At 35.8% G+C, this 15,040-nt stretch overlaps 1 protein-coding gene across 4 annotated transcripts in view; it reads right to left on the bottom strand.

Annotated features, from left to right (window-relative positions):
- The window catches only part of EMSY (EMSY transcriptional repressor, BRCA2 interacting), an 82,455-nt gene that overhangs the window by 16,477 nt on the left and 50,938 nt on the right, over positions 1–15,040 (bottom strand). For all 4 annotated transcript variants that reach the window (XM_090265655.1, XM_090265662.1, XM_090265660.1 and 1 more), the window contains 3 exons: positions 11,718–11,854; positions 9,160–9,333; positions 7,134–7,332 (listed from right to left, as the gene is read on the bottom strand). In XM_090265655.1, the coding sequence (XP_090121781.1) occupies positions 7,134–7,332; positions 9,160–9,333; positions 11,718–11,854 (510 nt within the window). The remainder of the gene's footprint in view (positions 1–7,133; positions 7,333–9,159; positions 9,334–11,717; positions 11,855–15,040) is intronic.

Below are 15,040 nucleotides of genomic sequence, written 5' to 3'. Positions count from 1 at the left end.
ATTCCAGATCTATTGTATATTCATTTTGTTTCCTTTGAGAAGGCTGTTTGTTTGTTTTTTAATGACTTCCCTATCTCTCTTGAAGATGGTGGCCTGCTGACCCTCAGATACCTCTTCCAAGTCACTTAACAAACTTAAATACCTACCACATGTTAGGCACTAGAGATACACACTGCACTATTATATCCAAAGGCAGACTCAGGCATCTCTACAGAAGAATGTCTCCTATGTCTTAACTATAAAATGCCTGTACCACACATTCATAAAACTTTAAGACCTGTCAGCTAGAAAAGATCTAAAAGTTCATTTAACACTATCATCATCCTATGCTAAAATCTTCACAAAGTATCACCACCAGTCCAGGAACTCTAGCACCTGAGAACTCACTACTTTCCAAAACAGTTTCCTTCCATCTCTGCTCAGTTATGACAATTAGAAAATTTTCTTATATGGAGTGGAAGCAGATTTTCCTGTGACTTCTACCCAATGGTTCTAGTTTCTATCCATGTACCCACAAAGACCAATTCTTTTCCCCCTTCCACATCTCAGTCCTCAAAATAACTTATGACAGCTCCCAAGTCCCCCCAACCTAACCCAACACTTTTCTCCTCTCCATAATAAATGTTCAGTTTCCACTACCCATACCTCATATGAAATGATTCCCAGATGTCTTACCCACCTAAACTATCTCTTTCAAACTAAGCCCAAGATGTCTACATCCCTTCTACAACGTAATATGTACCTCCCCTCTGAAGTACTGTCATAAAGCCTAAGGCCTTCACAGTAAATGCCTAGACATCATTGCCCAAAATGTTCCAGACAACATTAGTTTCTAAAGATGTTCTACAAAAAAAAGGGTTCCATGGTCAAAAAAGTTGGGAAGCATTTTACATTATATAATCTACTCTTCAGCTTTCACAATATATACTAGCACATAACAGCTCTGGAGTTATATAATAAGTATGTTTTGCTTAACTCGGATTTATTCTCCACACTCACCATGGCTGCCCAGATCATGAAGCTTCTAGAAAAATCATCCTAGAAACTAAGCTATGGCCTACTTCAAGCAATGTTGTGACAGGATGCATTTTTGTATTTACCTCATGCCTTGTTCCATCTTAAACCCCTACCCCTGGTTTTATTTCCTATTCTCTTCAACTTTATTTCACATAATCTTGTATTCTATCTAACCTACTTTCAAACTTTTTGGAAATAAACAGAATGTAAGAAAAGAGAACTTTAATATCTTTTTCTTTTTAAAAAATCTAGACCAGTATATCTAGCCTATTCCCAAGTAAGAAAGGGCAAAAAAGATCTAATTATAAAGAAAAGTTTGGGAGCTGTGGAAGGCATATGGTTCCATCTCCAGTAAATGACCTAGGCAAGGATGGTCTTGATCCATTAAGCTTGGTCATCTAACTGTCTAACAAGAGCTAAAAATGCTCCACATGTATACCACTTCATAAGCCCAACCACAAGGTTAGAGGAAACCCCAGAAAAAAAACCAACATTTTAGATTCAGGCGACAAAAATGAGTATATAAGGCTGAAGCTTAACACTATGCCATAGATACTATGGTTGCTATTCTGTTGTTTGTTCATTCAATGAAACTATTACTGAGTATCTACTTAGTGCTAGTTAACCTATTTGTTAATTATTGGTGATATAGAGATAAATACGACCCTTGCCCTTGAGAAGCTAGTAGCCTTGTGAAAAACAATTATTATAAACAAAAGAAAAGTACAAAATAAAATGATCAATGATAAAATAGATGGCAGTACAAAGCAATTCTGGAAGCATAGTGTAGAAGGAATGATGAACCCTCCCACGTGATATAAAAAAGTTGTATAGCAGGGTAAAGATAAAGACCTCTGTTCTAGCCTGTGAGGAGATAGTTCAAGAATAAGGTATAAGAACTAAACTGCTCCCCCTTGGGGGTGGGAGATGGTGGGGAAGAGTTAGAAACCATAAGCAGAATCAAGAAATTCCCCAGGCAAAGAAGACATCCTTATTTCCTGGATTTATGTAAGGGAAGTCATCACAAAAAAGATCTGAAGTCAAAAAAGGTTGATCCATTTTTACAGTAGAATGACAACTATCAAATATATAAATAATGGATTTTAGAACATCATCAATGGATGCTAAAATCAGATAAATTGTTAATGAGAAACATGGTATTTATATGGTCTCAAAGTATTTCCCCACAAATTAATATAAATCTCAAAGGGAAATATAGTAACTTCATAATGCAAAACAATGGGAAAACAAGTGATCAACATTAACACCATCAATATTGGGACAAACTGACATCACGTGCCTACTGATGAGATAAAACTGACAACATCATGTCTGTGGAATTCCTGCTGAATCTAATCAAGAGAAAACATTAGACAAAAACTAACAAGAATACTCTACAAAGTAACTGATCAATACTCTTCAAAAAAATGTCAAGGTCAAGAAACACAAAGAAAGGCTGAAGGATTATCCAAAGTTAAAGGAAAATAAAGAACCACGACAATTATATGCAACTAAATGCAATGTATGTTCCTGAATTAGACTATGTACGAGAGGAAAAAGTACCAAAAACATTAATGGACAGTTGATGATATCTGAACAAATTGTAGATTATAGAATCATAGCATTAAGTTTCTTAATTTTGATAACTGTGTTTTAGTTATGAAGAGACTAACCCTTAAGAAACCTACAGCCCTGACTGGTGTGGCTCAGTTGGTTGGGCCTCGTCTTGCAAAGTGAAAGTTGCTGGTTTGATTCCCAGTCAGGGCACACGCCTGAGGTGCAGGTTTGATCCCCACTGGGGCATGTATGAGAGGCAACTGAGTGATGTTTCTCTCCCTCTCTTTCTCCCTCCCTTCCCCTCTATTTAAAAATTAATTAATTAAATTATATATATACACATACCTACAAATGTAAGTATTTAGGGGTAAAGGACATGATATCACAATTTGCTTTCAAGTGGTTAAGAAATTTAAAAATTGGACTTCTGGTTAAGATGGAGGCATAAGTGAACACTTTTCGCTTCCTTGTGGAACTACAGAGAAAATTACAACCAGACCTCAAAACAAGTAATGCCCAGAACTGTCAGAAAAATCAAGCTGTATGGAAGTCCAACAACCACGGACGTACAGAAGCCATACATCCAGACAGGTAGGAGGGGAGGAGATGTGGGGATGGGCGGAGAGGCGTGGAGACCCAGCGTGGCGTGGAGAGGTGGCAGAATAGGTGGTCCTACATTCATGTGTGGTGGACGAAAACCAGGAGGGTTACTGTGGGCGTGAAGGATCCCAGCCCCAGGCGAGACCACACAGTCCAGGGTTCCAGTGCCAGGAAGATAAATCCCCATAACTTCTGGCTGTAAAAACCAGTGGGGGTTGGGCGGTACAAAAAACTGCCAGATTTTCAGGAGACTGCTTAAAGGGCCTGCACAGACTTAGAACTCATGCACACCCACCCCCTCTGGGATTCAGCACCAGGGCAACAGTTGGAAGGGCACCAGTCTCATCGGGAGTAAGTGAAGGGACTGGAAATAAGGCGAGTGCCAGGCAAACCTCCAGAAACCAGGCAGCAGTACTGTCTCCTCTCCAAGTCCTACCCCCACACAGAGCCACAAAGCAGTGAAGTGGGTCGCCATGCCCTGGCGATTACCTAAGCCTCCACCCCACACAACTTACAGGTGCCTTTTCTACAATAGGCCATGCTACTAAGATAGGGAGTCAAAAACAAGTCTACCTAATACACAGAAATAAACACAGGGAGGCTGCCAAAATGAGAAGACAAAGAAATATGGCCCACATGAAAAACAAAAAACAAAAAAACAGAACTAAACCCCATAAAAAGAACTAAACAAAATGGAGATAACCAGCCTATCTGATACAGAGTTCAAAACACTGGTGATAAGGATGCTAAAGAACTCATTGAGTATGGCAACAGCATTAAAAAAAACCCAGGTATAAATGAAGGTTACTTTAAGTGAAGAAAGAAAAATCTATAGGGAACCAACAATGCAGGGGATGAAACCAAGAATCAAATCAACGATTTGGAACATAAGAAGGAAATAAGCGTTCTACTAGAACAGCAAGAAAAGAATTTAAAAAACATAACAAAAATGAAGATAGTATAAGGAGCTTCTGGGACATCCCCAAATGTACCAACATCCAAATCATAGGAATGCCAGAAGGAGAAGAGGAAGAGCAAGAAATTAAAAACTTTGAAAAAATAATTAAAAGAAAATTTCCCTAATTTAGTGAAGGAAATAGACTTACAAGTCCAGGAAGCAGAGAGAGTCCCAAACAAGCTGGACCCAAAAAGGACCACACAGACACATCATAATTAAAACACCAAAGGTTAAAGATAAAATCTTAAAAGCATCAAGAGAAAAGCAGAGTTATTTACAAAGAAGTTTCCATAAGACTATCAGCGGATTTCTCAAAAGAAACTTTGCAGGCAAGAAGGGACTAGCAAGAAGTATTCAAAGTAATGAAAAGCAAGGACCTACAACCAAGATTACTCTATCCAGCAAAGCCATCATTTAGAATGGAAGGGCAGATAAAGTGCTTCCCAGACAACGTAAAGCTAAAGGAGTTCATCATCACCAAGCCATTATTACAAGAAATGTTAAAGGGACTTATTTAAGAAAAAGAGGATCAAAACTATGAACATTAAAATGGCAACAAATTCACAACAATCAACTGTATCTAAAAAACAAATTAAGCAAACAAGCAAACAGGAACAGAATCATAGGTATGGAGTTCATTTGGAAGGTTATTAGTTGGGAGAAGGAAGGGAGAGAATCGGGGAAAAGGTGCAGGGATTAAGAAGCATAATTGGTAGGTACAAAACAGACAGGGAGATGCTAAGAATAGCTCAGAAAGGGTGAAGCCAAAGAACTTATGCACGACCCATGGACATGAACTAAGGGCAGGAATGCTGGAGGGAATGGGGGTACCAGGCGAAGAGAGGCAAATGGGGAAAAATTGGGGCAACTTTAATAGCATAATCAATAAAATATATTAAAAGAAAGAAATTAAAAATTGTAAACACATGGGGTATGTGGGAGATATAAAGAGAATTAACAACCAAGCCAACAGGGCAAAATATAAACTAGTGGTGAATCTAGGTAAAGAATATAAATAGGAGCTCCTTTTATTCTTCCTGTTACTTTTTCCTATGTTTGCAATTACATTAAAACAAAATGTTGCTATAAGTGATGAAGGAAGGTGGGGGGCTAAAAAACCACAAAAGCAACATAAGGAAAAACAGACTGCTATGTAGTACTTACATTCCCAGTAGTTATGACCCCCATATACTCTGATAAAGAGCCTGATTTTAGATGGACCCAAACCTTTATCCCTTTCTCTCCTTTCTCTTTAAATCATAGCATATACATTCCCAGCTCTTTGTCTTTGCGAGAATGTACTAAGGAGCTATAAAATAGGATACGTCTGTTCTAAATTATATTTCTGTACTACAGAATATTTTTTAAAAAATACACAATGAAAGACAGAAAAGTAATAAACAAAAAGAGATGATCCCTGTATTACAACAGATCAGAGTAAAAACTTTTATACTCAGTCACTTCTAAAAAGAGCCAAACTCTTGCCCCATTCTTAGAAAGAAAACTAAAGACTCACTAATGAAATGACATGTGTGGGAAGCACTGATTGGCTTAGAGCTCCCTTAGGAAAAGAAGAGCATTCAAAATATAATCTGAGATTTTGTATGTAAATATACACACGCACACACACACGCACACACATACATACATATAGACACCTACTGTTCATATCTCCCTTCTAGTATGAACTCATAAGCTAAATATTTTACATATTTTATAAAATAAGTGACATATTGCTTGTTAAAATCAACTTTTTAATTTATTTTGAATTGATTAGTTTTCAAATGCTACTTCCTTCCTGAAGCTTTCTCATTCTCTCCTCACTGGAGTGTGAACTTTCAGCCTTTGGCATTTTTTTGTTACTAATAAAATTCTTATACTGAAGTTATACATGTGTGTTTTTTTAACCCCCTATTCTAGAGTTTAAGCTCCTAGGCAGCAAGAACTATATTTTACTCAGCCTTTGCAAAAATATATAAAATTTACTCTAACACAATATTTATTACATAATATAAACTAATAAATATTTTCAAAGTGAATTAATGAAATAATTAGCATTTTGAACCATGTAAGACCAACTTGGGAAGATTCTACCTAAGACTTAAAATAATAAAGTGTTTGCACAATATGAAGAATCTGTATTAGAAAGTGCTAACAAAATACTCCAGAAAGGATAATGGGGAGGTGGGGAGTGGGAATAGAGCAAGTGAGGAATGATCAAGGGAAGGTAAACAGCTTTGCTTAGATGAATCAGTGTATAAGTGTAGGCATAATACACTGTGTTGACAATACAGATGGTTTTAAGGTAATTGAGTAGATCTGTAGAAGGTCTCAAAGATAGTGATCATGAGTTACTTTCAAGAGACTTCCTAGAAGAACAACATAACTAAAACAGCATTGAGGACAAAGAGCTTCCCTACTATTAAGTACAGCTTCATAGCCCCTTTATAATTAGGAAAGCCATACAATCATTATTTAAACTGGGGCAGCTTTGAGAGTGAGAAGGAATACTATTAATAATTATGCTAGAACAGATATAAACTAGGACTTGTCCCAGGCAAACTGCAATGTATGGTCACCCTACTTACAGCCTACTTATAGCCCACCTCTGGCAACTTTGATTATTTCTCAAGATTCAGCAACAACCGTTTCAAAAGGTGTATTCACTTTCTTGCATACTTTTACTATCTTCCTTGCATACTTCTACTACCTACCCAAAAAAGACAGGAGGAATCACAGCTCTGAGAAGTTTGATAGTACCTACCTGTCAAAATCATCATCTAAAATTTACTAATTATTTGACAAACATATGCCATGTAGTCAAGAATGGTAAGCCTTACTAAAAACAAAACTTTAGCTCACTAATTACATATCAAACAAAAGAGAATAAAATCAAAAGACTTGACAAATCAAAGCATACGTGTTTGTTTAAAATCTCAAGATGCAACAATTTTGGAACTAAGGCACTATGTCAGCAGTAATTATATAAAAAGGATCTTACCTTGGGAACTTTGGGAGGACTCTGTAGAAGAGGAACTACTATCTGTATAACTCTGTGGTTCTTCTTTTCCCTCCTGAATTGAAGAATTACCAGCCTCTGCCACCCTGGATGCTTGCTGTAACGTTTCTGTGACCAGCTGCCTTGTTTGTTCACTAACAACTGTGGCTTGAAATGTCACTGGTTTGGGTTTAATAAGAACCTAAAAGAAAAGTAGAAATATACCCAGTTTAAATTTTAAAGCACTTCTAAAAATGTTATATTTCTAGGTTATGAACAATATTTTCCTGATGTGGAAGACAACATTCTGTATATTTACTATGCTTTGGGCACATCATTGTACATCAAAGACTAATTTAATCTGTGAACAAATTATAATCAAGTCACATACAACATTTTAAGTTGTACATGTCAAATTACAACAGCCATGATTCTGAAAAGAGCTGTTGCCCTTGGTTTTTCTTGCCTATGATGTCTCCAGGAGCCACTTACAATCTTAGGCTATAATAGCAGAAATGATAGTCACAAGCTAAAGATGACAGAACAGAAAGATACAAGGAGCCTAGAGTCCCTGTGGAATTTTTGTGCTACAGTAACAATTCTGGATTTCCCCAGTCTCAATGTTAATTAATACAATGAAAATAAAACCCTAATTTGTTTAAGTCACTGTTCTTTGGGTTTCTATCATTAGCAACCAAATGAAATTCCTAATTGACACACGTGCACAAAAAAACTTGCCTGGGACCTAAATCATCTTTGAACAATTCCCCAGAGCAACAATGATGTAGTCAACTATTAGAAGCAACATGAAACGTGCTAGATCAACTCTTGGCAAAGGTGATAATCACAACCACCAAAAGAAGTGAAATGGGAAAAAATTTTTCAAACTGAACTAATACACTTCAAAATTCGGACTAGGAGTTGACTTCAATTGGCTGCATGGAATAAAAATGTTAACTCACCATATTTATTTTTTTTTTCATTTCTCCCATATATAAGATTCTACACCTTTTTAAAAAATATATTTTATTTGTTTTTAGGGAGAGGGGACAGGCGGGAGAGAGAGAGAGAGAGAGAAAAACATCAATGTGCCTCTCATTTGGTGCCCCCTGACCGGGGACCAAACCCGCAATCCAAGCATGTGCCTTGACTGGGAATCGAACCAGCAACCTTTCACTTCGTGGGATGACACCCAACCAACAGAGCAAGATTCTAAACCTTTTCAAATTCTATTAAGTTGCCCATTTCCAAGAATTCAAGAATGGAAACATACTACAACTTATATGATGGAGCTAATAAAACTGTTCCAGTTGAGTCTTAAAGGCAATTTGGACTTATTTTTCTAATCACTAAACTTGTTTAGATAGTAAACTATAATTCTCAGGAAATTTTCTAAAGGCAAATTACTTTATAGGTAGACTGCTACCTTTGACAAAAATTCTAGGATAGCATTTCTCAACCAAAGCTGACTTTGCTTCCTTCGATACCACATACATCATGGAAAATAAACAGTAGCCCAGCAACATAAGGTTAAACCTTGAGCCTCAATTTCCCCAGTAAATTTCCAGAAAAGTTCCCTTAGTGGATGGAAAACAAACAGATCTCTAGCTTCTCCATTATTTAGGTTTCAAATAAAGCAAATTTTATAAGTAAATAAAATGCTTTTGAAGGCCATTATTAGCTCATAAAAAGTAAACACTTTACTCTGAGAGATTCTGAATAACTACCATTCTTCCTCAGAAGTATACTCCTCAAATAACAATATATACCTTCAGCAAATTTTATTCCAAGGGGACTCTTTTATCCAGTTATTTGCTTATGATATGACACAAATATTTAGATATCAAAAAAAAGTAATGAAGAGAGAAACACGAATTTTGAGAACAGATGGATAATTATACACATGCAGTCATAACTTTTAATAATTTGATTTTTTAAATATTACTGACCTTTTCATTCAATTTTTTCCTTGGAGTTTTAGGAATTTAAAGTATACCTGAACCAAGAAAAATCATATCTTATAGCATACCTGTGTTTTCCCTTGCTGCCCATAAACAATTTTTGTTGGGATGATTTTAGCTGCTGGTTGAACTGTGGAACCTATTCCTTTTGGCTGAGTTACAATCATTTTGGTGATGGGTCTTGTTGCAGTGATGATAGCTGGCTTTGCTCCCGTTGGCACTGTCTGAATAGTCTTTTCTCCCTAAATTGAAGTTAGTAATATATGACATTTATAAGCACTTAAATGATAAAAACTGTCCTTTTACTGAAAAATCAGAGAAAGATTTTACCAAGATGATGGGGAAAAGAAATATAAATTGTGTGACAAAGTACAATGTTTCCAGGTGACCAAAAATCTTCAGACTTCTTTGAAAGGATCTTAAAAGTCATTTAACTTTCTATCCAAAGAAGGCATTATTTCCTAATAAGTGAATTTAAAAAATTACTGACATAAATCTTATTATACTATCTCATTCACAGAACACATTCTACTGAAAGTCAGAAAATTATAGAAAGACATATACTGAAATGTTAACAATGGCTACCTAGAGCTGGGACTATAAGTCTTGCTCTACCCCCACACTCATCTTTATTTTCTAATTCACCTAAAATGAACATTTATGTAATAAAAAATTACTGTGCATTAAACTAATAGCTAAATGTACACATACAAAACAAATGCCTAAGTTCCCAAATATAAATTAGAAGGATAAATAGCAGAATGTCTATGTGAAGAAGAATGGGCAAGAGGTAAAATTCAGCAAAGATTTATTTAACATTCCTTCTGAAATGGAAAAATACAGAGGAAAAACTTAGGGCATATCCCATATTTTATTACTAGTATGTTACTAACATCACTTTAGTTTCTTGACTAGATAGCTTAAGCCCATTAACTTTTCACCATTTTTGTATATTTTCATGTGCTTTATTCTTAAGTACCATTTTCTGGTTGAATTTAACAGTGATTTTGCTAAATTATTAAAATTTAAAAAATTGAAATTCATAAATAAAAAAGAAAGGATCTGAAGTTTTTCACCTTACCAGATTTTATTTTTTAGTGATTAATGTTTGTCTAAACTTAACAGCCAGTAAAAACAAAGCACCCAGGTGAGCTGGCAGAAAGGTCATCACTATGATTTAGAGTTAAACATGATTACAAAAATCACAAGATTAACTGTCTGCTATAATTATGTAAGGGAAACATAATGTGTCTGCCAACTGTGTGCTTACTTACTTTTAACACATATACCCCTTTCACAGGAGCATCTCTTGAAATAGCGCTATCTAGTTCACTTGCCAGGAACCGCTGGCTCTATTAAAATGGCTTGATGGCCCCTGTCCAAGTAAAATGACCCATTCAAAGCCAATTCAAAACCAACTAGCAGGCTATTTTTTTGAAAAAGCTCTTCTGATGTGTGTGTGAGCATGCATAGGAGAACAAGTAGCTAAGTACAACTGCATGTTCACGTGTGGTAAAGAGGATGGTCTTATACTCTTTTCTGCTGTAACTATCATTTCTTGTGTCAAACTGTTGCTATTAGATATATCTAGCAGCTAGAACTCAAAAATAACTCTTAGATCTACATGACCACAGGACCTAAGTTACATGGCAACTCCTCTTATGTTAAATTCTATAAAACTGCAAACCAGTCTATAAAGGGTTCTGAAAAGCTGAATTCTAATCCTGGCTTTACTTTTGGCTTACTATGTGAACTCAGGCTAGAAACAATCTGTCCTCCCCATGATGAAAAAAATCTATGCTGGACTCCTATCAACACTGTAAAGATCATGATGCCTAGGAAGAGACCTGCTATAATGAAGTACAGCATTCTTTTTCTAGCAAAGTAGGGATGTTACGAAGCCTAAACAATTAAGTACCAAGATTAATAACAATTAAAAAAAACAAACAACACTTACTGAGGACTTCCCATGTGCCGGGCACTGTTCTAAGCACTTTCGAAATAGCTACTAACTAGTAAAAAACCTCACTGGCAGAGATTATCATCCCCAACATACAAATGAGGAAAGTGAGGCTAAGAGAAGTTAAATAGATTAGCCAAGGTTAACTATGATACTGAGAGACCCGAGGTTTATCTAACTCCAAACCTCTTAACTGCATATAAACAAACAAAACTATAAATAAATCTATTATTTGAATTTCTTTACCAGCTCCAAGGTAAAAATGAAAGTAATAAATCCCTGTCAATTAATTTAGTCTTAACCCCATATATCTCTGTTTGGGCAGTCTAGGCCAAATACTAAGTCTCTATCTATTGGCCATATGCAGGAACCAAATCATCCTCTAACAGAGGCTCCCTGTAGTTAAGCCAGTGGAATCCTTCTTCTGAACCAAGCTAAGCATCTAAATCATGGTTTAAGCAACCTGGCTATGAGCAACATGTTTTAGAAATTACAGTGAAAAATGGCATCAGTAGATGGTGTTTTAACAGTTATTATATCACAGTGGTGGTAAATCAAGCCATTCTGGCCATTGTGGGGCTCTGAAGTTCTTAAGCAAATATTTGTATAGCTGGTCTTTCAAGTCCTCAGTGGATTGCTGAGTCTGCAGTTCAAGCTCTTACTTACTCCAGCATTTAGCAATGTTGTGACAACGTTTTTGCCCGGGAGGCCTTGAATGGTCGTTCCTTTTCCTGTGGTCTTTTGCACAACAATCACATTGGGCTTGGAAGTCATTGGGATTGTAGTGATTTTGGTAGTCGTTCCTTAGAGAAGGGGGGAGAAAAGGAGGCCTGAGTTAAGGACTAGTGATATTTGATTATTTCTTTTTATGTTGTACACAATACATGTGATCAATGTCATCCCAAGATGACATGAAGGTTGTCATGAGGATGAAAATGAAGACTTAGAATAGTAAGTTACAAGTTGTCCTAGAATGAGAGAGTATTAAGAACTGACTCTTAAAACGATCATCTTTTTGGAATCTGAGGACCTACACACCAAACTCAGAACCTAAAATGATCACTATCAGTGTCTCCATCAATATTCTTCTCCTGACTAGTTAACTGAAACAAATCAAAATCTCTATTCCATGATATATATTTCCCCCAAACCCAGTATTATATATCTATATGACTAGAGTGATGGGAAAACTCTTCAAGAAGATCATAAAAAAGAGGTAGTTAAATGCTTATCAAAATTCACATAACACGAGACGGTAGAGAAAACTTACAAAAAAAAAAAAAGTCATGTATTTTTATGTGATCAAAAAAGACAAAATCAACACTGACTCACAGACCAACATGTTGTTCTTATAATCTACAACACTCTACGAGTGAGGAAGAAACTATTTTATACACACATATATAAATTTACATTTCAAATTACTAAAGATCTTAGTAGTGCTATATCTGACCCAAATATCATATTTTCTTGCCCTCTCCCCCACATCCTTCCACAATGCTTCTCTCCTACCTATGAACTCTATTCTACCTATCGAATTTGTACTATATATTCTTCTATTTGTCCAAGTTGGAACTCCTGGTGCAAATCTTTTAACTCACACTCTTTCTTCATTCCATGTAACCCCCAACAAAATTAAAGCCTCCTGAGGTCCACTGTTACCTTTTCATGTCACTGATCCCTCCGTGCTTAGCACACAGCATACGGCAATTAATTATTCAGTTATGGATATGCAAATGAACTTAATTTGTCACCAACATATATCTTTTTTCAAAATGTTATCAATATCAGCTCCATAGACAAGCCCTTATCTCTTTTGGCTTCCCATTATTTTCTCTCTATTTCAACTTTCTCTCACATAAATAGCATCAGAGGATGGTCCCTGTCGTATCAAACATAAAAAGAATCCTAATTTCATCATGTCAATAACCCAGAATATCTGAAATTGGTTAAAAACCTTCCTAATCCAAACAAATAAATTATTTTAAAAAAACTCAAACCTTCCTAATCCCTCTTATATCTAGTTCCAACTTCTAATTTTGATTTTCAAATTCCTATATGATCTGGCCCTTAGTCTACTAATTTGATCTTATTTGTTCCTGCTCCACGATACATATCATAAACTCTAGTCTAACATGTAACTTCTTCACTATGGCTTCCTATTTATTAACTACTACACAAAGCCCAAACTCCACTTTCCAGGTTCTGTCAGACTTCAATTTTCAGGATTATCCAATAAATAGCTTTCCTGCAGTGTTGGTTTCCACACTGGTCCTTAAGCACACCAGTCTCAATGCAACTTTTGCACCTGTAATATCCTCAGCCTATGAAAACAGGCAAGTCATATTTCTCTTCTATAGGCTTACATATCATTATTAAATGACTAAGAACAGAACAGGTACTCATTAAAAATGTGACTGATTAATATTTCTAAAGGAGAAAAATATTATTTTTTTTCAACTGAAAAACCTTATCATTCCTTACTTGAGGTTTAGCAATAGGACTGTACTAAGAATAAGAATGTTCTAGTTATATGTCAATTTTTGGTAATCTTGTTATAATATCTTTGCAATATACTTGCCATCATCTAGTATCTCATCAGTCTAAGGCAACATCAGGTTACACAAAAAGCACTTTTATCTATGCACCCCCAGCTTCATAAATGTTTCTTCCTTTATCTGTAAGATCTAAATAGTAGGCCAAGAACACAAAAACCAAGCTGCCCATTATTCAGCTACATCAACTTTAATTCTTAATTATCTCTAATCCCTCATGTGCGCTTGTCTCCTTTGACAGTGCAGCCTCACCAAGTTCTGCCTAATAAAAACCTAGAAGGTAAGCATTAACAGCTACCTCTACGAAATATAAACCAAGCTTTAACTCTACACCAAAGTACAAGGACCATCAGCTTAACAAAATGTGTGTGTGGGGGGGAGGGGTGGTGTTAGGAAATAGAAGAAAAAGGCATAGAATAAAGCAAAGCAAGTACAGCATTATATTAAAATATAATTTGTGACTAGAATTATCAAATTCTAAAACTCTAAAATTACAGTGTGCATGTTCATCTCAGGTGATCCCTATGTCATATTGAAGAAAGTAATAGTACCCATTTTTTAGCGAACTATAGAAATGATCCCTGAAGTATAGTGTTAGTAGTACCCATTCTTTAAAAAGGCCTTCCTCTATGCTTTCACAGAATTCAGTCTACAGTTCTCATGTTACAAGCTGAGCATTCTTTAGGGCAGAGAATATACCTCAGGTACACCGCTACGCTTCACAGCACCCTGCCCTGCATCTGGCTAACAGTGTATCAGAAAACCCATTTATATACAGGCTTTACTTATAAAGCATCAAGATACAACGGGTGCAAATAACTGTGAATTACATTTGGATCACGGGCTATGATATTGATGTATTCCAGAAATTCCTATTTAAAAATAAGGTACCTATAAAATCTTGAGTATTATGGTAGGTAGGCTTAAAAGAATACAAATTTTCTGGCCCGGATTTAACTATTCACAGATTCTCATTTTTTTTCGGTGTCTACAATCAATTTTATTTAATATCTAAACATATATGTCTCAATCCCTTGACCTTTTTCACCCAGTCCCCTAATTCCCTTCCCCTCAGGTAATCATCAATTTCTATATGTGAGCCTGTGTCTGTTTGGTTTGTTTACATTGTTTTTGTGATTCCACATATAAATGAAATCATATGGTATTTATCTTTCTGTGCTGACTTATTTCATTTAGCATAAATATCCTCCAGGTCCATCTATGCTATCACAAATAGTAAGACTTCATTCTTTTTATGGCCAAGTAATATTCCATTGTTTATATGTACCACCGCTTTTTAAAAAATCAGATTCTTAAGTCACCCTGACAATCTTGGTCTCATGGGTAATGTTTTTTTTTTTCAACCACAGTTTACATTCAATACCATTTAGCACCAGTTTCAGATGTACAAAAAAACAGCCAGAAAACGATGCT

This window comes from Furipterus horrens, unplaced genomic scaffold, assembly GCF_987537825.1.
Source record: "Furipterus horrens unplaced genomic scaffold, mFurHor1.1.pri manual_scaffold_2, whole genome shotgun sequence".
In the NCBI taxonomy this organism is placed as follows: Eukaryota; Metazoa; Chordata; class Mammalia; order Chiroptera; family Furipteridae; genus Furipterus; species Furipterus horrens.
Note: the sequence above shows the minus strand (reverse complement) of the source record. Positions and strands in the feature narration are given on the sequence as shown.